The following is a 19,977-nucleotide window of genomic DNA, read 5'->3' on the forward strand; positions in this document are numbered from 1 at the left end:
GTCGGCCCCGTGCATCTTAGTCCCTTCTGCAGAAGCTCCAAAGGCTCCCCCACCAGCAACCAGACTTGCCATTAAGTCTTTCAGGACTTGGAGTCATGCTGAACACATCCTGTTCATGCCACTTACAGAAAGACTTAAAATCCAAAGAAAGCTCCTCTTAAAGAGATCAGAGTAGGCAAAACCCAGGATTCTGACAGCAAGGCTCGCTTGTAGTTTATTAAGAATGCATTTAGCTGTTCTCTGTTGTTTTTCTCCCTGCATTCTCCTCCCTGCTTGTTTTGTCCCTGTGTGCTGACTTCTGATGAAATACAATGCTCATGCTCTCCTGAGTATTACGCTCCAGCTGCAGGAGAGAGGCAATGCAAAATAGAAAAAAAAAAAAGGAAAGTTTGCTGAACTTGCTAAAGGTTCATTTCTAGGGATCCCTGACTCCCTGGTCTGTGGAAGCTGGACCCCTCTGAGTGAGCCTTTTGCTGCTGCTGCTGCTAAGTTGCTTCAGTCGTGTCCGACTCTTGTGTGACCCCAGAGACAGCAGCCCACCAGGCTCCCCCGTCCCTGGGATTCTCCAGGCAAGAACACTGGAGTGGGTTGCCATTTCCTTCTCCAATGCATGAAAGTGAAAAGTGAAAGTGAAGTCGCTCAGTCGTGTCCGACTCTTAGCGACCCCATGGACTGCAGCCTACCAGGCTCCTCCGTCCCTGGGATTTTTCCAGGCAAGAGTACTGGAGTGGGCTGCCATTGCCTTCTCTGGAGTGAGCCTCTTACACATTTTTGATTTTCAGAGGCTCAGTTGAAGGGATCTTTGTGTATGGAAAACCATCCCACCAGCTGTGGGTCTTCCAAGTCAGTGAGGGAGAATGTACTCACTCAGGCTGATGTAACAAAGTACCAGACGGGGCAGCTTGAATAGAAAATATTTTTCCTCATGGTCCTGGAGGCTGGAAGTCCCAGATCCAGGTGCCAGCAGGGTTGGATTCTGGTGAGGGCTCTCTCCCTGGCTTGCAGACAGCCACCTTCCTCTGTGTAGCTTTTCCTCCATGTGTGCACGAGAAGGAAACCAGCTCTGGTGTCTCTTCCTTTTCTTATAAGGACACAAGTCCTGTCAGGGTCTTTTCTAGTCCCCTTCATGGATCACAGCCTGTCATGGTGAAGGGGCTTGCATAACTCAATAAAGCTATGAGCTGTGATGTACAGGGCCACCCAAAACAGATGGGTCATAGTGGAGCCCTGATGCTGGGAAAGATCGAAGGCAAAAGGAAAAGGGGGCAACAGAGGATGAGATGGTTAAATAGCATCACCGACTCAGTGGACATGAATTTGAGCAAACTCTGAGAGATAGTGAAGGACAGGGAAGCCTGGCAGGCTCCAAGTCCATGGGGTTGCAGAGTCAGACATGACTTAGCAACTGAACAAGTCCTATCAGAGCAAAACTCTGCTCTCATGATTTCATTTAACCTTAATTACTTCCATAAATATGTAGCCTCCTAATATAGTCACATTGGGCGGCTAAGGCTTCAACACATTTGTGTTTGGGGAGATACATTCATTCCATAGCATAGTGTATTGGGGGCGATAAAATAAAAGGCTGTGTTTAAAAAAAAAAAAATAGAAAGCTGTATTTGATGTATCTGGGGCCACAGCAGAATCTGAATATAAGAGACTCTCACAAGTTTTAAATTTAAATATTAAGGAAAGGGAAAAGGACAAAAGTCAAGCTTCAGTGTACAGGAGAGGCCCAGAGACCTTGGCAAGTCCTCACAGGCATCCCCATGCTGGCCTCCTATCCATTCCCCGAATGCTGCCAGCAGAGACAGGCAGCCAAGGAACTGGGTTCCCAGCTGGGGCCAGCTTCCCCCCAGCCAGCAGGGTCACCATAGGCTTTGGGTTAAGGTTGATAGAGCATTAATTACCCATGTGCATGGGATCTCTTTATTAAAACCAGCAGTCCTAACCCGGAATCTTCTTTAAGACACCCTACATGTTCATACAGACATTTGAATATACGCATTCCCACAAGGCCAAGCTCATTACCATCCTGCCCAAGCCTGGGGCGTAGTGGGTTTGTGGATCTCATTCATCTCGCTCAGCCATGTTAATCAGACAGCCTGTCTCAGGAGATCCACCCCGGCTCTTTTGCACCTCGTGAGATCTGTTAAAATCATACTACTGGGGTTTCTCTGCTCCAAACCCTGGTGGGTCTGTCTTTAACAAAGAAAGGGAGGTGTCTGACAGTGGCAGGCCATTTTAAATCCCAGATCAAATAGTGAAGAGTCAGGATTCCATAATGATGCCAGAAGCTTCTTTCCCATCCCCACCGTCACCTAAAACCAGAGGTCTGTTCTTGCTCGGAGATGCCACCACTGCCCGTGGGTTCTTTGAGGGCCTTACCAGAGCTGAAACTTGGGACCCATTTTTCCATGTCTGTCTCCTCCACCAGAATGGAGGAGCTCCAGGGCTGAGGGGGGTGTCTGCAGTGTTCAGCTCACAGCCCATTGTCCAGCACAGTACCTGGCACAGGGCTGACTTTCTATATGAGCTTGTTGAATGAATGAATGACGTAGCCGTGAGCTGAGCACCTTGGCAGCTCTGTGTTCTGGCGAGGGACCTGAGAGCGGTTTACTTTTCCCCAGCCCTCACCACTTCCTTTTTCCCAGCTCCTGTACGAAGAGTGGGCGTGTTACGGGGTCTTCTACAAGTACCAGCCCATCGACCTCGTCAGGTAAGTGGGGATGCTGAGAGCAGGCCTGGATGGATAAACATCCCTGTGCATCTCGACCACACTGAGTGTGCAGAGCGTGGGCCCTTGCTTGAACTTGAAGAGCTTGTGCAGGGGAGCTGAGGTCTCCCAGCAGAGACTGGCAGCCTGGCCGAGCCTTAGATCAAGCAGTTTGTTCAGATTCATTGCAGGACTGGCTCTCATCTGTCATGTTCACTGTCTCCCCCTAAGTTCATAGTCTGGCTCAACCCAGTCGGGCATCTGGTGGGGTTTCTTTCTGTGTCAAAAGGAAGAAAAGAGCTGCCTGGGAATCTGTAAGAATTGCCCCCTCTGGACACTGTGTCCTCTCCTGAGAGACCTCTCTCCCAGAGCGGACAGACCAGGCAATGTGTGTGCTGTGGGGACACGTAGATCAGAGCCCAGCCCATGAAGAAGACAGAGATGCTCAATATATGGAGTTACTGGTGCCTCAGGGCTGGAGCTTTTCCCTGTTTTTAGGCTGCACAAGGCTGGAACACAGCTGACTGCCTCCAGGCAGCATCTCGCCCTGCTGCATGGGCCTTACAGGAGGAAATGCTCCCATTCTCAGGGCTCAGCAGAGGAAGGGTGGGCACTGTGAAAGCAGAGAGCCCCCCTGAACATAACAGCCTGGCTCAGAACCACCCCCCACACACTCTCTGCTTGGTCGAGAACCAGGGGCCCCCATGTGAGCTGTTCGTGCTGGGGAGGGGGCGTGGTGTAAATTTTGCCCCTGGAAAGGATTGAGAGTAAGCGTGTGTCTGTCTGGCTTTGCCCTGCGGTGCAGAAAGTATTTTGGGGAGAAGATTGGCCTGTACTTCGCCTGGCTGGGCGTCTACACCCAGATGCTCATCCCGGCCTCTGTGGTCGGCATCATCGTTTTCCTCTACGGATGGGCCACTGTTGATGACAACATCCCCAGGTAGGTGGGCAGCCCCTCTCCCCAAAGATGTCCTCATCTCACTAAGGAGCCATGTTCCCCTTACTGCAGGAATAGAACTTCCTGGGACTGGGACCCCTCACCCCAAACCCGGTGCCCCACTCAGCAACCACCACCCCCACTCCAAACCGGGAAGTCACAGGCCAGGCTGGGCACTGTCAGGACCAGAGCCACCCCATCTGAAGGCTTTAATAGCTGTCTGAGAGCGTGGGCGGCCTTTGCAGGCACGCTCGCCCTAGGAGACATTTTATTGTCGAGAGGAAGGCATAAAATAAATATCCGACTCCTTTTTGTCCTTTGAAGCTTTTTTTCCCATTCAGTCCTTAGTCATTATGTGACAAGAAAATTCACTGGTTCCCTGTGAGGTCAGGAAGTGTGGCAGGACCGTTCGGAGAGCTCGGGGCGGTGCACTCGGCCGGCTGGGCCCTGTCTGCGCCGCACCCCCGCTCCCACGGTGTGGGGAGATCGTGCAGCAGCAGCTTGGTCTGCAGGGGCTGGCCCGGCACAGCAGACCCCGGCCCGTGCGCACAGGGCCGACAGGCCTGCCACTGCTCCTCAGGAAGCAGGCCAGGTGTGGGGAGCTCTGGGAAGGAGGCCGAGATCCCAGAGACAGCCTGGCCTCACGCCGGGTGCGCGTCTCCCAGACTGGCAGCCAGAGCGTGACTCAGGCAGTGGGAGTCTGAGGACAGCATCTCCCCTCTTTGGTTGCTGTTCCCGGAACTTGCCAATCTCGACCCAGGGATAGCGGTTTATGATGTGAGCTCAGGATGCCAGCCCTGACTTCCATCAGGAACACTGTGCCTGCGGGCAAAGTGCTGGTTAGAGAGGCGGACGCCCCGCCCACCTCCCGGGAGCCAGCGGTCTGTCAGGATAGTCTTGGGACATAGGGCAGGTTACCCTTCTTATGACTCAGCCCAGCGTCTCTGAAGCAGAGCCCTGGTTTAGGAAATTCATCCATGGGTCTGGTCAGAAAAGGGCCAATGAAGGAGTCTTTGACCTGGGGGAGAGACTGGCTCCTTAGGCCCCACTCAGTGGTGTAGAAAGGCCACGCGTGGTGAAGTTTTGTGCAATGGATGTTTGAATACATGTTGTTGTTGTTGTTGTTGAGTTGGTAAGTCGTGTCCAATTCTTTGCGACCCCATAGACTGCAGCCTGCCAGGCTTCCCTGTCCGCCGCTATCTCCCAGAGTTTGCTCAAACTCCTGTCCATTTAGTCGGTGATGCCATGCAACCATCTACGTGAATGACAATAAAGTACTCCACCCACCCAGAACCAGAAAGTTAAAGGAATCTGGCTTCTGTCCCCTCCAGGGTTATTTTGGGCACAGGCAGGAGAAAGCTTGTCCCTTTGTTTGCTAATGACACGAGTTCACTGTGCTCAGGGGTTTAATGAAGGCAGAGATCAGAGTGGCTTAGACGTGGAGGGGACTTCACTCCAAAGTCGGAGAGACTCTCGGCGAATGGAAGGTGGGGCGCCCCCAACGGGGACTGCTCCATCCGCCTCCCTCCCGGTCCTGGAGGGACGGCAGGGCTGGCGGCCCTGGACACCCTGGCTCGGGAGGCTCAGGCTCCCCTGCAAGGGCGCTGACAGCCCCTGGCCAGGCCAGGCCAGCACTGTCACATGGCCAGGGTTACGGACAGCGTTCACTGGGGACTCTGGGGCCCCGTCTGACCTCAGCCTCCGCTCGCTTGGCGCCTTGGACCAAGTGTGAAGTGTGTGTTCCGCTTGGAGCCTGGCCCGGCCAAGTCTGTAGGATGGCCAGTGCCCCCACGCCCTGCACCATGCTGCCCCACCGCCTGTCCCTCTGTCTGCTCCAAAGAGCAGGCGCCTGTTGCTCGTCTTTATTTTGGCTGAAGGCAGTGAAGGGAGAGGCTGAGGGTTTTAAACCAGCAGAAACAGGCTTTTTGTCTGGCTGGCATTGTTTAAGCTGGCAGGGCAGAGGGCTGGGAAGCCGTGGGGCTCACGGGCAGGCAGAGACTCAGGCCCTGGCCTCCCAGCCCCGCCCCCACCCTCAGGCTCCAGGCCCCCCACCCAGTGGTGCCAGGCCACAGGCTGACAACGGTGTGTCCATCCACCAGTCCCCTGAGAGGGGCTGGGGTCACACAGGGTGGGTGTCCTGCCCCTTTTCCTTTTGGGAGAAGCCCCCAGAAGAGCAGAAGCTCAGGGAGGACGAGAGATGGGCCCCTCGAGTCCGCGCCTGTACCTCCTTTTGGTCACTACAGCTGCCATCACTCTGTTCTTCCCACAGTAGTGACGGTGAATGAGAGGATGGTTTAAATACCCCAGTGCCATTCCCAGGGCTTCCTGGACATTCCCTTGTTTAAGCCTCCTGACAACCCAATAACATGGGTTCTCGGGGAATTCCTTGGCGGTCCAGTGGTTAGGACTCAGCACGCGCGTACACTGCCATGGACTAGGGTTCAATCCCTGGTCAAAGAATTAAGATCCTGCAAGCCATGTGGCATGGCCAAAAAAAAAAAAACCCCAATATGCTCAAACAAAATGCCGTGGCCCTTTAAAAAAAAAAGAGCTCTGTAAGTCTCAGCATGCCCACTCTATGGATACGGAAACTGCTGCTGCTAAGTTGCTTTAGTTGTGTCCGACCCTGTGCGACCCCATAGATGGCAGCCCACGAGGCTCCCTTGTCCTTGGGATTCTCCAGGCAAAAACACTGGAGTGGGTTGCCATTTCCTTCTCCAATGCATGAAAGTGAAAAGTGAAAGTGAAGTCGCTCAGTCGTGTCAGACTCTTAGCGACCCCATGGACTACAGCCTACCAGGCTCCTCTGTCTATGGGGTTTCCCAGGCAAGAGTACTGGAGTGGGGTGCCATTGCCTTCTCCATATGGAAACTGAGGTCCAAGGAGTTCAAACGACCTGCCCTAGGCCACACAGATCCCGAGCAGTGGAGCTGAAATTCACATGCAGAGCTGGCTGGCTCCCGAGTCCTTGCTGCCCTCTGAACTGTGTGTGCCTGACCCCCCCGACATACATGTGTTCACAGGCACACACACGTGGTCACACACACACACACACATGCTTCCCCACATGCTCCGAGGCAATAGCCTTGCCCACCATCTGTCTTTCCATCCGCCGTGCCTGACGCCGTGCCTGCCACACACGGCAGGCACACGCTTTCTTGGTGAGTGTTTGGGGAGAGCTACTGTGAGAAGAAAATTGAGTGGAATACCTGCAGTGCTGCCAGAGGAGGGCCTCCCGCAACCTCTTGGCAAATGCTCCCCAGTGGCTGTGGTCCAGCCAGGATCTGTGCATAAGCTCAGGTGCATCCCAAAATTTTTCTTTAAAGCTATAAAGCAATCACCCTATTCACCCCCCGCCCTTCACCCAGAAAGCCATCTAACCCCTGGGAATCCACTCCTGCCTGTGCCTAATTATAGCTCAGCGTCTTGTCCAAGTAAGCAGGGAGGAGAGGGGCAGGGCAGGGCACAGCTGGTAAGGCCATTTGCTGGCCTCTCTCCTCATCTTCCAGGAGGAGGAACCGAGTCTGAGGCTCAAGGACCAGCCCCGGGCTCACAGAGAACAGAAACTGCCCCTCAAGTAGCCAAGCCAGGCCTCCTGGCCTCAGCAGGGAGCCCTCCTGTGGCCTCTGGGCGGCAGCTGAGAACTGGGCAGGGATAGACAGGCTTGACAGGGACAGAGCCCTGGACGCAAGCCCCACTCTGCTGTGTGGCCCTGGACAAGTAATGTCCCCTCTGTGGGTTTGCTTCCTGCTCTGTGAAAGTGGGATTGTAACAGCCCCAGAGTTGGTCCAGCCTGGGTGGACACTCGGTGCCCACGTCTCCTGCTCACATGGCTGATGGCCTTTAAATACTACACTTTTCAGTATTAGTAAGAGAGAGTCTGAGAACTGGCAGGGCGGAGGAGGAGGGCCCTGGGCATCGCAGAGCTCCCCACGGTCTCCAGACTTCGTGTCTGCTCAGCAGAATGAAAGCCTGCCCTGAGCAGGGCCCCATCCTGCTCAGGGGTCACCCCTCATTTCCAGGGTGAGCCCGGCCTGGTGGGACCACAAACCCAGGCAGCTTGTGGGTGTGTCCCTTCTGATCCAGCCACCTGCCTCCTGAGAGGAGGTCTGGGTGGACCACGTCTCCATCTTCTTATGGGTCCAGAGTGCCCAGCGAGGCCCTCAGGTTGGCACCCAGGGCACCCCCAGGGGTGGACTGAAGCCCGCAGGACTGGCACTGAGCAGGTGCTGGGTGCAAGGCCAGCACTCAGGAAGGGCATGGCATCCTCGCGCCTCAACTTCTCTCCTCTTTCGGGTCTCCTGGGCCTTGTCACGTCAGGACTTGGACGACATTCACCATTAGCACTGCTTTGACAGGGCCTGGTCATCAGAGGGAGGCTGCTGGGGACCTCGACTTCTAGGGGCAGCTCCAGGGCAGGCCGTGCATCCCACTGCCCGGGGCCACCCCAGAGATGAACACTTACGCAACCTTGTCCCACCCCACAGAAGGTCCCATGGGTCCACACCCAGGGCCACCCACAGAAGTTGCAGGCTGGGTGCAAAATTAAAGTGTGGGACCCTGTTCAAAAGTCACTAAGACTATAAGGTAAGGGGAGCAGAGAGTGGGAAGCCAAGCTGGGGCCTTGGGTGGAGAAGAGAGACATGGGCCCTGGTGGAAGCCTGCTGGCTAGCCGACCGAACCATGTCCACCCCGGCAAGGATGGCATGGCTCCGGAAGGTGCTGGTCCACGGGGGCCAGCGGGGCCCTGGCCGCTGGCCGGGGTGCTCCGGGCTGTCCTCTCTTCCAGCATGGAGATGTGCGACAAGAGACACAACATCACCATGTGCCCGCTCTGCGACAGGACCTGCAGCTACTGGAAGATGAGCTCCGCGTGCGCCACCGCCCGCGCCAGCCACCTCTTCGACAACCCCGCCACCGTCTTCTTCTCCATCTTCATGGCCCTCTGGGGTAAGCGAGTGCCACTTTGGGGCAGGGGCGACCTCGGGTGGCCCCTCCCTTCCTCCCTCCCTCTCCTCGAGGTTACCCGCAGGGGCATGTGCCAGGAATGCACATGGGAGGAACGGTCAGCTCCCATTCCGTCTGCTGGGCAACCGGGGGCTATACTGGGTCACAGATACACACGACCATAGATGCGTCCAACCAGGCCAGGAGCCCCTCATAAAAAGTCTTGGAGGGTGATTTCTCCCGGAAATGGAGCTCTTTCCAGGGCTGGGCTCTGTTGGCTCAGGAAGGGCAGCTGCTTTTGAAGAAGGAGAGCCAAGGGTTCTGCCTTCCTTCCACCGTCCTCCCGATGATGCTGGGGAAGCTGACCCCGGCCAGGCTCTGGGGCACATCTCTCATCACCCCTCAGCACCCCTGTGGGTGCCCATTTCACAGATGATGACCTCAAGGTCCAGAGAGAGTGGGTGTGAGTTGTCTGGGATCACCCACCTCCTGATCTGCCATGGCCTGTGCCCTTAACCTCTGAACTGCATTGCCACCTGGAGTCCAGGGCAGATGGCTCCTCCCCAGAGTTCTTCCGAATGCAGGTCCTACCTGGTACCCATCTCAGGCTTGAGGGGATGTGGGAGGTGGGTAAGTGGTGGCTGGATGAATCTCCGCAAACTCCGCAAACGGATGCATCTCTGTTTCTGGCCTACCTCCTCCTCCATGGCCCCGTGTACAGCCTTTGCCAGCAGGGGATTCAGGGCTTGGGAACCCATGTGCTGAGCCACCACCCGGGTGGTGAGCCGGGTCTTGTGAGAGCCCCCGTCTTTGTGCTCAGGGGTCCCAGATAGTAGGAGATGGAGCTGCACAGAGAGAGCAGTAGAGGGAAGGGTCAGGACCTCTGAGAAAGGGCAGTCAGGAGGGGCTGCCTAGAAGAGGCCTGAGCGTCTTGAGCTGGGTTCTGGAGGTATAAGAGGCAGGGGTGCTGAGACGTGGGACAGATGGACTGTAGGCACACAGAGGGCTGTGCTGTCACCTGCTGAAGGGCAGCCCCGGGCCCCGCATACTCCATGTGTCCTGGTGCTCGGTGGGCCCTGGTGGGCCGGGGGGTGGAGGGTGCCCCTAGCCAGCCAGGTGTGCGGCTCTTACCTGTCAGTGCAATTGAGATCCACAAGGATCCCGTCAAACAGAGAATTTCAGTACAAGCCTCCGTTACTAAGGGGAGTGGAGACCCGCCCTTGATCTGAAGAGGACCCCTCAGAACCTCAGAATCCTCTGAGCTGGGGCCTTGGATTCCCCTGCAAGCCAGGGGGAGTTTGGTGGTGACAAGAGAGAAGAGCCAACCTCCGCGGGCGGCAGAACAGGACTGATGCCCAGGCGGTGGCCTTCGGGCCCTCACACTTCCAGAACCCTCTCCCAGCCTGAGCCTGCCCTGCTTGGCCCTGCAGCCTCTCCTGCTGCCCTCGCAGTTGTGTTCAGACTCCATCAGTGTTAAGGGAAGGCTGAAGGGGCTCAGTGAGCCCAGCAAGCACCAGGTGCTGGCAGGGGGCTAGGGTCTGTCCCATTTTGGCCAAGGCTTCCTGGAGCCAGGGGCGTGGGGTTCAGCCCAAACCGTGAGATCTGGAGGCTGGTGTGTAGAGGAGCCGAGGGTTGAGTCAGGGGTCAGGGGAGAGGGGGAGAGACTGGCCCATCCTCTGGGCTCCTGTTCCAGCGCTGACCACCGGCCAGGCCCTCTGGTGTCCGATCACTGCCTGATCACATTTCTGCACTTGTTGGAAACCGGGGAGGATGGGTCCTGGTGAGGGTCTGAGCTGTAGCACCTCCTCTTAGAAGAGGTACATGCGCCGACCACCTCACTCCCATCCCATCCCCATCCTCAGATCTGAAGAGGGGCTTGGTGTCCTCATCAGAGGCCCCTTTTGGGCATCTTCTCCACCGAGGTCTTGTGCCCTGGGCACGGCGTGCCTCTGCCTGCTTGGCTAAGGGGACCCAGTTTTCATAGCAGCAGGCTCCGCACACCACCGGCAAGCTCTGTTCCCTCATCCAGGATCCATCTGCCTGGCTGGTGGCCAAGCCAATGCCTACTGTGGTCTCCAGGTGACCCAAGAGCAGGCGTGAACATACGGTGCTCAGCACCCAAGCCACTGGAAGGTCATTCAAGGACACCTGTCCGGTTGGTCCATGTGTGCACTTTCACACCCCCAGGGGACTCCAGTGCAGCCCTACCACTGCCCCATCCTATCATTCAGCCCTCAGCTTCCTCGCCTGTAAAATGGGTGTGGGATAAGGATCTTTACAGCGGGCACAAAATCTCAGCCAACACTCAGCACGTACTTGGCTGACTCTCAATAAACAGTCTTGCCCTTGTGACCGCGAACCACCGGCGCGGCTGCCTGCCACACTGCAGGAGTATGAGACCGGGTAGATGTGCCTGGTGTGTAGGGCGTGTACCAACTGGTATTTAGTTAAGTGTCTGTTCTGGGCTCTGGGGAAACCATAGGAGGTGAAAACCGCTGTGTCCACTGCCTTCATCCAGCCTACAGGAGGACATAGCAGTGCAGAGGCCCTGTGGCGAGGCTGCAGGCCTGTTGGAGGAGCCTGCAGGTGCAAGGAGCAGGCGGGACCCTGGAGGCCAGCACGGGCCCCAGGGGACCTCATGTTCACCGGGCGGACTAAGGAGCCAGCGCGGCCTCTGCTGTGTCAGAGTTTTTCTCGTCTTAAACTTGTGTCGGAGACGGTGACTGATGCACAGAGCAGCTGGGGAGGTGGTGGAAGGAGGCTGAACCGGCTCTGACGGGGGCGGCAGGGGGCTTTCACTGCCACCCGAGCTCCAAGGTAGACACTCACCCGCCCGCGGGTGACAGCGTGAAGCCGGTTTCCATGAGAGCAGACAGAGCAGAAAGGAAGACTGTGGGGACGCGCAAGAGAAGCAGTTAGGGGCCTCTCACCCCCTCCTTCCCTGTGCTGGGCTCCCCAGCAGTGCCCCGTCTGTTCCCACTGTCCTGCCCAGACGCCTGGGAACTGCTTCTCCAAACTGAGGGCCCCCAACAGAGGAGACTGACCATCCCAAAGGGCTCTCCTGCCTGCCTTATTGTGCGCTAAGGAGATGCCTTGGGCTTGGCCAAGCAGGTGTCACCTGGAGGTCGAGGGGTACAAATGACACCCCCCCCCATCCACATGAACATCACCCCGCATCCTGCCCACCTGGGCATGACCGGTGGCCCAGAGGATCCCCTGCTTGCCATCCACCTGCTGTGGCCCAGACACGTTCACCTCTGCAAGCATCTCTGGGCAGCACGTGGCTTACAGGCTCTCTGTCCTCCTCTGCAAACGTCGTCTCCTCCAATCAGAGCTCTCTTCAGCTGAGAGCCTGGGAGCCGATAAAGTCACAAGCCATTTGGACACTAATCACCCCATTTCCAGCTTCAAGAATGACCTTCCATGGTCAGCCCCAGGGGTGGTCTTGCTCCAGGAGCCCTGAGAGCTCGGCTGGATTCTGGCCACTGCCCATGTCTCAGCGAATCCTAACGTGTCACACGCCTTCCCTGTCACCTGCAGGACACGCCTGGGTGCTGCACCCACAGAATGAGCGTGGTCCTCAGAGCGCCTTCCTGTGCGGTCACCCTGAATCTGAGAAGGCCCGGTTAGTCAGTGCCCTGGTTGTTTGGGAAGAGTCTAGGGTGAGACTTGTCCCTCCCTCATTGGCTCAGCAATAGCCTGTAGCCCGTGGACACTCAGGTAATAGAGATACCAGAACCGTCCCTCCCCCAGGCTCTAGGGAGCTCCAGGCATAGCTTAACCATGAACTCAGTCATCATGGCACAGGCTGGTCCTCCCAACGAGGCAGAGAATGAGAGTCACAGGTCACCCACTCAGGGTAAGGGAGAGATTTCCAACAGAGAGTGCTGGACCAGGCTGGGTTGACAGGTGGTGAGCACCTCATTCCAGGAAGGTGAGGTCGAATCAAGCTGAGGTCGCAGGACTCCTTGCCAAGGCTGCTGCAGAACATGGGGAAGTGCCGTCTGTGTGTGGTTCAAGATGGCTTATGAGAACATTCCTGACCCCACACCCTAGCTCTGATGACTAATTCTGGGATCAGTCTGACTGTAAATGCAGGATTGATGGCCATCAGTCACTGAGCTGATCTGTCTGTCTGGCATGGGGCCTGATGCTCCTTGTCCTTCATTCTACTGGATCCCCGCAGCTGAGAAGTTGTCCTCATTTCACAGGTGAGGAAAATGGGGCTCCACTGAGCCCGAGCCCGTGCCCTCCCCTGTCCATTCCTATCTCTTTGGGCACTGTGTCCATCAGAACCATTCCCCATCCCTTGCCCACTGCCCTCTGCTCATCACCAGCCTCCATGACTTTCCTCAAAATCTCTGATGGGCTCCCTTCTTCTCTGATCAGGGCCTGGGCAGCTCTGAGCTGAGGCTGGAGAACCTCCTATCTGAGCACAAAGTCTCCCAGTTCCCCTGCTCCAGGGTGGGGTGGCTGGCCCTGCAGCAGGCACACAGTGGAGCCCACCTGTGCAGCTGTGGGCTGGGTGGTTTGGTCCAATTCAATGCCCAGCTGGGTTGGCTGTGTGCCAGGATGGCTCGTCAGAGGGTAACAGTGCCAGCCACCAGCCAGACTCAGGCTCAAACCTCAGCTTGGTCCCCTAACAGCTGTGTGACCCTCAGGCAGGTCGCTCCACCTCTCCAGGCCCCAGCTCCTCCACTTGTGAAATGGAGCTAGTGACCCAACCCACCTCAGAGAGTGGTTGGGAAGGTCGAATGAGTCGCGCCTTGTGGTGTCTTAGGGCTGTGCCTGGTGCTAGTTGTCACATTGCGCTAGCTGTTACATCCGATTGGTGGGCGCTTGCTTTTTGGAAATGTGAAAACAGCCTAGATAGACCCTGTGAGACTGGAGCTCAGACCTAACCTCTCACCTTGTGCCTGCGGGCCTCTGTGAATTGTAACAACACTGGCTTCAGCTGGCTGGTGCTACTGCGTGTCGGGCACTGTTCTGAGCCTCTTGTGTATGGAGACTCATTCATTCTCCCAGGGACTGTTAGAGAAAAACAGGCTCTGCTCCTCCATTCAGCAGATGAACCATTGAGGCAACTTTCCCAGGGTGACACAAGCTAACAAGAGGCAGAGGCAAGGGACTTTCCTGGTGGTCCAGTGCTTAAGACACTATGCTTCCAATGCAGGGGCACAGGTTCGATCCGTGGTTGGGAACTAAGATCCATCCCAGTTGCCCTGTGGTGCAGCATGACCAAACCTTTTGTTCAGGGTGAAGAGGCAAGACCTTGAACCCCAGCAGTCGGGCTTCCCAGCCCTACACATGTGACCCCTGGGCTCCGCTCCCTTTGCCAGTGGTACCAACCAGCTCTGGCTAACGTATGCCCTTATTCCTGGCAGCACGACCTTAAATTCATTCTCTTGCCTGGACTAGCTTCCTTCCGTCCCTCCAGGCAGTCAGGCTCCCTTCCCACTCCAGAGGGTCACACAGAGTTCACTGGTCCCCACAACAGCCCTGGAGAGAAACCCTGTTATTCTCTGATGAGGACATGGGAGCACAGAGAGGTTAAGTGACTTGCCCGAGAGCACACAGCTAATAGATTCGTAACGGACATGACAGATCCATGCCCTGGCCCGCCTGCCTCCATGGTCCAAGCTAATGCCCTGGTCTCGCCTCTCTGTCCAGATATTTCCCCGCCCCTTCCGTGACCTCCTGGGAAAGCAGAGATTTACCGCAAGCCAGTGGTGAGGGGCAGATAGGCAGCAATGCTGTTCAGCCTACCAGCATGGCAAGGAGCTGGTTGGATTTTGTGCACTCTCCATGAAGCCAGCTTGCTCACAGCAAACTTGTTTATTGAGCATGTACTGTGCGCAAAGCAGCACCACCTCATACCCTCAAAGGTGCCGGCCAGCACTCACCAGCAGCCCCGTCCTTGGAAGAAACACAGACGGCTGCATCCTCCTCTATCCAAGATTCAGGGAAACGGGCAAGTCTGTGCTTCCACTGTCCACCCCCCTTCCTCCAGCTCCACTTCCGCTGTGGGAGACCACAAAGGTGCCTGTCTGTCAAGGGCAAGTTCGGTCTACATGTTCCCGTTTGGGGCGGGGGTGAGGGGGAGCAAAAAAGCCAAACCGCTCCCAGGAAGCACTCAGGGAAAGAGGAGTTTATTATAAATCAAGACAAAATCAACAGGAAAGGGCCTGCTGGGCTAGGAGGTGCCCGCTGACTCCCCGCCCCTGCCTGCAGGGTAGAGGAGACACAGTCCCTCTGTCCCCAGGCCTTTCACACTTGCTGTCAAGTGTAATTAGCAGCAAGCTTGCCATTGTAGAGTAGGGTTTTTTTTTTTTTTTAATCCCTTATTCAGTTACTTGTTCATTACCCTCTAAAGGATCATTTTCGCACTGGTGTTTCTTCTCCCACTGTGTCCTTTCTTTTCCTGACCTCCAGCTGTGAACGTTTCTTCTCACTCAGTGACAGAGAGCGACCCCAAACCTGTTTCTGCCCTTGGCAGGGCTGGGTCGCTGCCCCAGGAGTCGCTGTGGCAGCTGTTTCCATCTTGTTTCTGCTCCGCCATGGGGTCTAGCTTGCCCAAGGGGGCCACCCGCTGGTCCTGGAACCCTGTGCTTTGGCTGAGCACTCCACTGCCTGGGATTTATAACAGTTCAAAACCTCCAGTAAAGTGTCAAGACGAAGCAACTTTGAGCTCCATTTAGCTGTTCGCACCAGGATCAATTTTCTGAAATTATAGCATAATAATGGGGTTTTCAAGGCTTGTCAGTTCCAGGCAGAACAAAGCGGGTTATTGGATTTGAGCCCGGCTGCAAGGAGCTGTAAAGAGATGGTCCCAGCGTCAGTGGAATGACAGGTGTGGTTGAAACCCCTCCCGGGGTCTGCGCCTGAGGCTCTGAATGCAGTTGGCAGGTCACCGGCTGAGTCATCCGAGCGGGGCGGAGACAGAGACTTAATCTCTGCTGGAATTCAAAGGCCAGCAGCAGGTTTGTGAGCGGACACTTGTTCAGGGGATTAAATAAGTAGAATCAGTGAGACCATGAAGGGTCAGGGCCTTTGTGCAGGTGGGAGCCCCAGCTCCCCTGTGGGCTGACAGGCAGGTTCACACCGTCGCCTGGTCCCTGTAGCCCAAGGAGACCCATCCCTGCTCTCCACGTGCGGAGAACGTGCACTGTCAGGAGCCAGAGGTTGGTGAAGCTGTTCTCTGCTCTCGGGGGCTGCACTTTAGGAAGGATGCACCCTGCCTGCTCCGGCGCCCTGGTGGCTCAGGAGTGCCTGGTCCAGGTTCAGAAGTCGAGACCCCCGGCCCACAAGGAGCTTGGGCCTCACAGGGGAAACGGCGCCATTCTCTGGGCAGCTGCAGAAGCACCCAGCCTCGGTCAGAGCCTTCCCTCCATGGCCTCTGAGATTCCCACGGCAGCTTGAGCGGCCATGATGTCCCAGCAGAAGACAATGGGTAGGGGACTTCCCTGGTGGTCCAGTGGTTAGAACTGGGCTGCCACTGCAAGGGGTGCGGGTTTGATCCCTGGTGGGGGAACTAGATTCCACATGCCGCAAGGCACGGCCAAAAAAAAGGAAATATCCTGCAAAAAAGACAGTGGGAGGGCAGAACCAGGAGCATTTAATGACGCGTCCAAGATCATCCTTTGTCAGTAGCCGTGCTTCAGGGGAGGAGGGTCTCAGGAAGGGGGGCCAGCAGCCAGCCACGGAGACGTCAGAAACGGGAATTAGGGTTAGGCCTAGGAGTGAAGGCAGTTTGGACAGTTCAAGCAGGGCCCAAGGGAGGTGGGATGGGATGTGGCCTGGGAGGAGAGCCGAACCAGAGACACGGGGTAGCTGGAACGCGGACTGACAGCTCATCTGACAGACAGAGAGGTGGGTGGAAGGGAGGGCAGATGGTGGGTAGGTCAGCGTGTCCAGACGCGTGTGTGGACAGGGCCAGCCCCAGAGCTCGCACAGGATGCAGACTCAGGGTCAGCGTGGTGCCCGGAGTATGTATTTGGGCAGGCCCCTGCCGTGGGGGTTCCGATACAGCCCACAGTCTGAAAACCCCTGGGGGAAATGGACAGCTTGCCCCCACCTGCTGTAACCGGGCGGGTGTGTCTTTCTGGTCCATTTTCTCTGCAGCCCCAGTGTGCGGCAGGGAATTTAAACGCATAAGCAGGATCTGCGCCCATCGTTCCGTGTTTTGCTTTCTAACTGAGGTGAAATTCACATGATGTAAATTAACTGTCTTAAGTGCCCTGTACAGGGCATTTGATACCTTCCTACGCCAAGCCAGCCTCACCAGCACCCGCCGGGTGGAGACCCAGTGCCCGTTTAGCAGTCTGTCCTCCTTACCCTGCCCCCATCCCTGATAGCCACCAGTCTGCTTTCTGCCTCTGTGATGGATGTGTCTGTAAATATTCTGGATGCTTTGTATATACAGGACCAACCCTGTGTCAGCATCTTAATGAGAGGTGGTGAGATCCTGCAGGTGGGCCAGGTCATAGGGCTGCTCCTCTGTCCAGCCCTCAGCATGCGGATGCCCCACCCGAGGCCACACAGCGGGCACTGTTATCAAGCCCATGGTACACACACGGAGACTGAGGCTGGCGGGTGGGGGGCGATCCCGGGCCAAGCCCACACCTGCTTCTATCCGAGGAAGACCCAGTGTCCGTCGCTCGCCTGCCACCTCTGGGCCCCTCTACAAGAACGCGTTTTACCTAATGCTTCTCGTTAAGACATGTTTGCAGGAAGAAACTCAGCCACCCGCTCGCACCCTGGCCTGGGTTTGCGCTTCACTGCTTGTCTTTTGTGTTGCACTGCCTTCTGGGCTTGGATTTAGGGATGTGAACTTGTTTCCTCGGCCCCCTTGTGTGGCTCCTGAAGTCGAGGGCCTCTCTTCTTGTCTTTAGTATCCTTGACCACATTTGGCACATGGCTTGTGCTCATGTGGGTGGGAAGCCACGCACCTAATCCCAGCCAATCTTGTGGGGAGAAGTCCTAGACCCAGGTTTCTGCTGTGTATTAACCAATCACCTGACTCCTCGGGGTCTCAGTTTACCCATCTGTGCAAAGGGCTTGCAGGCTGGATGCAAGGAGGTCGCCCAGCACACCCAGCACCTGACACAGACATCGAGTTACGTCTGTGTGATGTAAGAGACCATCACTGGGCCCCTCGAAAGGAAGGGATGGGAGCTCAGCAGGACCCACAGGTGTCCACACAGCTGCCGTAGAGAGGGAGGGCTGCTGGGACACAGCTGCAAAGGAAGCACTCTCGTCTTCCTTCCCACCTCTGCCCAGCCCAGTTCAGTTCAGTCACTCAGTTGTGTCCAGCTCTTTGAGATCTCATGGACTGCAGCACACCAGGCCTCCCCGTCCATCACCAACTCCCAAAGTTTACTCAAACTCATGCCCATCGAGTCGGTGATGCCATCCAACCGTCTCATCCTCTGTCGTCCCCTTCTCCTTCTGCCTTCAATCTTTCCCAGCATCAGGGTCTTTTCAGATGAGTCAGTTCTTCACAACAGGTGGCCAAAGTATTGGAGTTTCAGCTTCAGCATCAATCCTTCCAATGAATATTCAGGACTGATTTCCTCTAGGATGGATTGGTTAGATCTCCTTGCAGTCCAAGGGACTCTCAAGAGTCTTCTCCAGCACCACTGTTCAAAAGCACCAATTCTTCGGCGCTCAGCTTTCTTTATAGTCCAACTCTCACATCCATACATGACTACTGGAAAAACCATAGCTTTGACTAGACAGACCTTTGTTGACAAAGTAATGTCTCTGCTTTTTAATATTCTGTCTAGGTTGATCATAACTTTTCTTCCAAGGAGCAAGCGTCTTTTAATTTCCTGGCTGCAGTCACCATCTGCAGTGATTTTGGAGTCCGAAAAAATGAAGTCTGCCACTGTTTCCACTGTTTCCCCATCTATTTGCCATGAAGTGATGGGACCAGATGCCATGATCTTAGTTTTCTGAATGTTGAGCTTTAAGCCAACTCTTTCACTCTCCTCTTTCACTTTCATCAAGAGGTTCTTTAGTTCTTCCCTTTCTGCCATAAGGGTGGTGTCATCTGCATATCTGAGGTTATTGATATTTCTCCCTGCAATGTTGATTCCAGCTTGTGCTTCATCCAGCCCAGCATTTCTCATGATGTACTCTGCATATAAGTTAAATAAGCAGGGTGACAATATACAGTGTCGACGTACTCTTTTCCCAATTTGGAACCAGTCTGTTGTTCCATGTTCAGTTCTAACTGTTGCCTCCTGACCTGCATACAGATTTCTCAAGAGGCAGGTTAGGTGGTCTGGCATTCCCATCTCTTTCAGAATTTTCCAGTTTTTTGTGATCCACATAGTCAAAGGCTTTGGGGTTGTCAATAAAGCAGATGTAGATGTTTTTCTGGAATTCTCTTGCTTTTTTTTTATGATCCAACGGATGTTGACAACTTGATCTCTAGTTCCTCTGCCTTTTCTAAATCCAATTTGAACATCTGGAAGTTCACGGTTCACTTACTGTTGAAGCCTGGCTTAGAGAATTTTGAGCATTACTTTACTAGCGTGTGATATGAATGCAATTGTGTGGTAGTTTGAACATTCTTTGGCATTGCCCTTGTTTGGGGTTGGAATGAAAACTGAACTTTTCCAGTCCTACGGCCGCTGCTGAGTTTTCCAAATGTGCTGGCATATTGAGTGCAGCACTTTCACAGCATCATCTTTTAAGATCTGAAACAGCTCAACTGGAATTCCATCACCTCCACTAGCTTTGTTCGTAGTGATGCTTCCTAAGGCCCACTTGATTTCACATCCAGGATATCTGGCTCTAGGTGAGTGGTCACACCATGGTGATTATCCGGGTCATGAAGATCTTTTTTGCATCGTTCTTCTATGTATTCTTGCCACCTCTTCTTAATATCTTCTTCTTCTGTTAGGTCCATACCATTTCTGTCCTTTATTGAGCCCATCTTTGCATGAAATGTTCCCTTAGTATCTCTAATTTTCTTGCAGAGATCTCTCGTCTTTCCCATTCTATTGTTTTCCTCTATTTCTTTGCATTGATCGCTGAGGAAGGCTTTCTTATCTCTCCTTGCTATTCTTTGGAATTCTGCATTCAAATGGGTATTTCTTTCCTTTTCTCCTTTGCCTTTCACTTCTCTTCTTTTCACAGCTATTTGTAAGGCCTCTTCAGACAACTGTTTTGCCTTTTGGCACTTCTCTTTCTCAGAGATGGTCTGGATCTCTGCCTCCTGTACAGTGTCACGCACCTCCGTCCGCAGTTCTGCAGGCGCTCTATCAGGTCTGGCCCAGTAGCAGGTGGTTTTTCACACTGCTCACCATGCCTGATTATGAACTGAGATCTTGGGGCTGCCTCCAGCTTGGTGTGGGCCTTCCCATTGCTC

The 19,977-nt window shown here is 55.1% G+C and overlaps 1 protein-coding gene across 9 annotated transcripts in view; it reads left to right on the top strand.

The window, feature by feature from the left end:
- Positions 1 to 19,977, top strand: part of ANO1 (anoctamin 1) — a 193,728-nt gene that overhangs the window by 134,762 nt on the left and 38,989 nt on the right. For all 9 annotated transcript variants that reach the window (XM_069566553.1, XM_069566561.1, XM_069566552.2 and 6 more), the window contains 3 exons: positions 2,655 to 2,719; positions 3,522 to 3,656; positions 8,443 to 8,603. In XM_069566553.1, coding sequence (XP_069422654.1) covers positions 2,655 to 2,719; positions 3,522 to 3,656; positions 8,443 to 8,603 — 361 coding nt within the window. The remainder of the gene's footprint in view (positions 1 to 2,654; positions 2,720 to 3,521; positions 3,657 to 8,442; positions 8,604 to 19,977) is intronic.

Source organism: Ovis canadensis, chromosome 21 (assembly GCF_042477335.2).
Source record: "Ovis canadensis isolate MfBH-ARS-UI-01 breed Bighorn chromosome 21, ARS-UI_OviCan_v2, whole genome shotgun sequence".
Taxonomy (NCBI): Eukaryota; Metazoa; Chordata; class Mammalia; order Artiodactyla; family Bovidae; genus Ovis; species Ovis canadensis.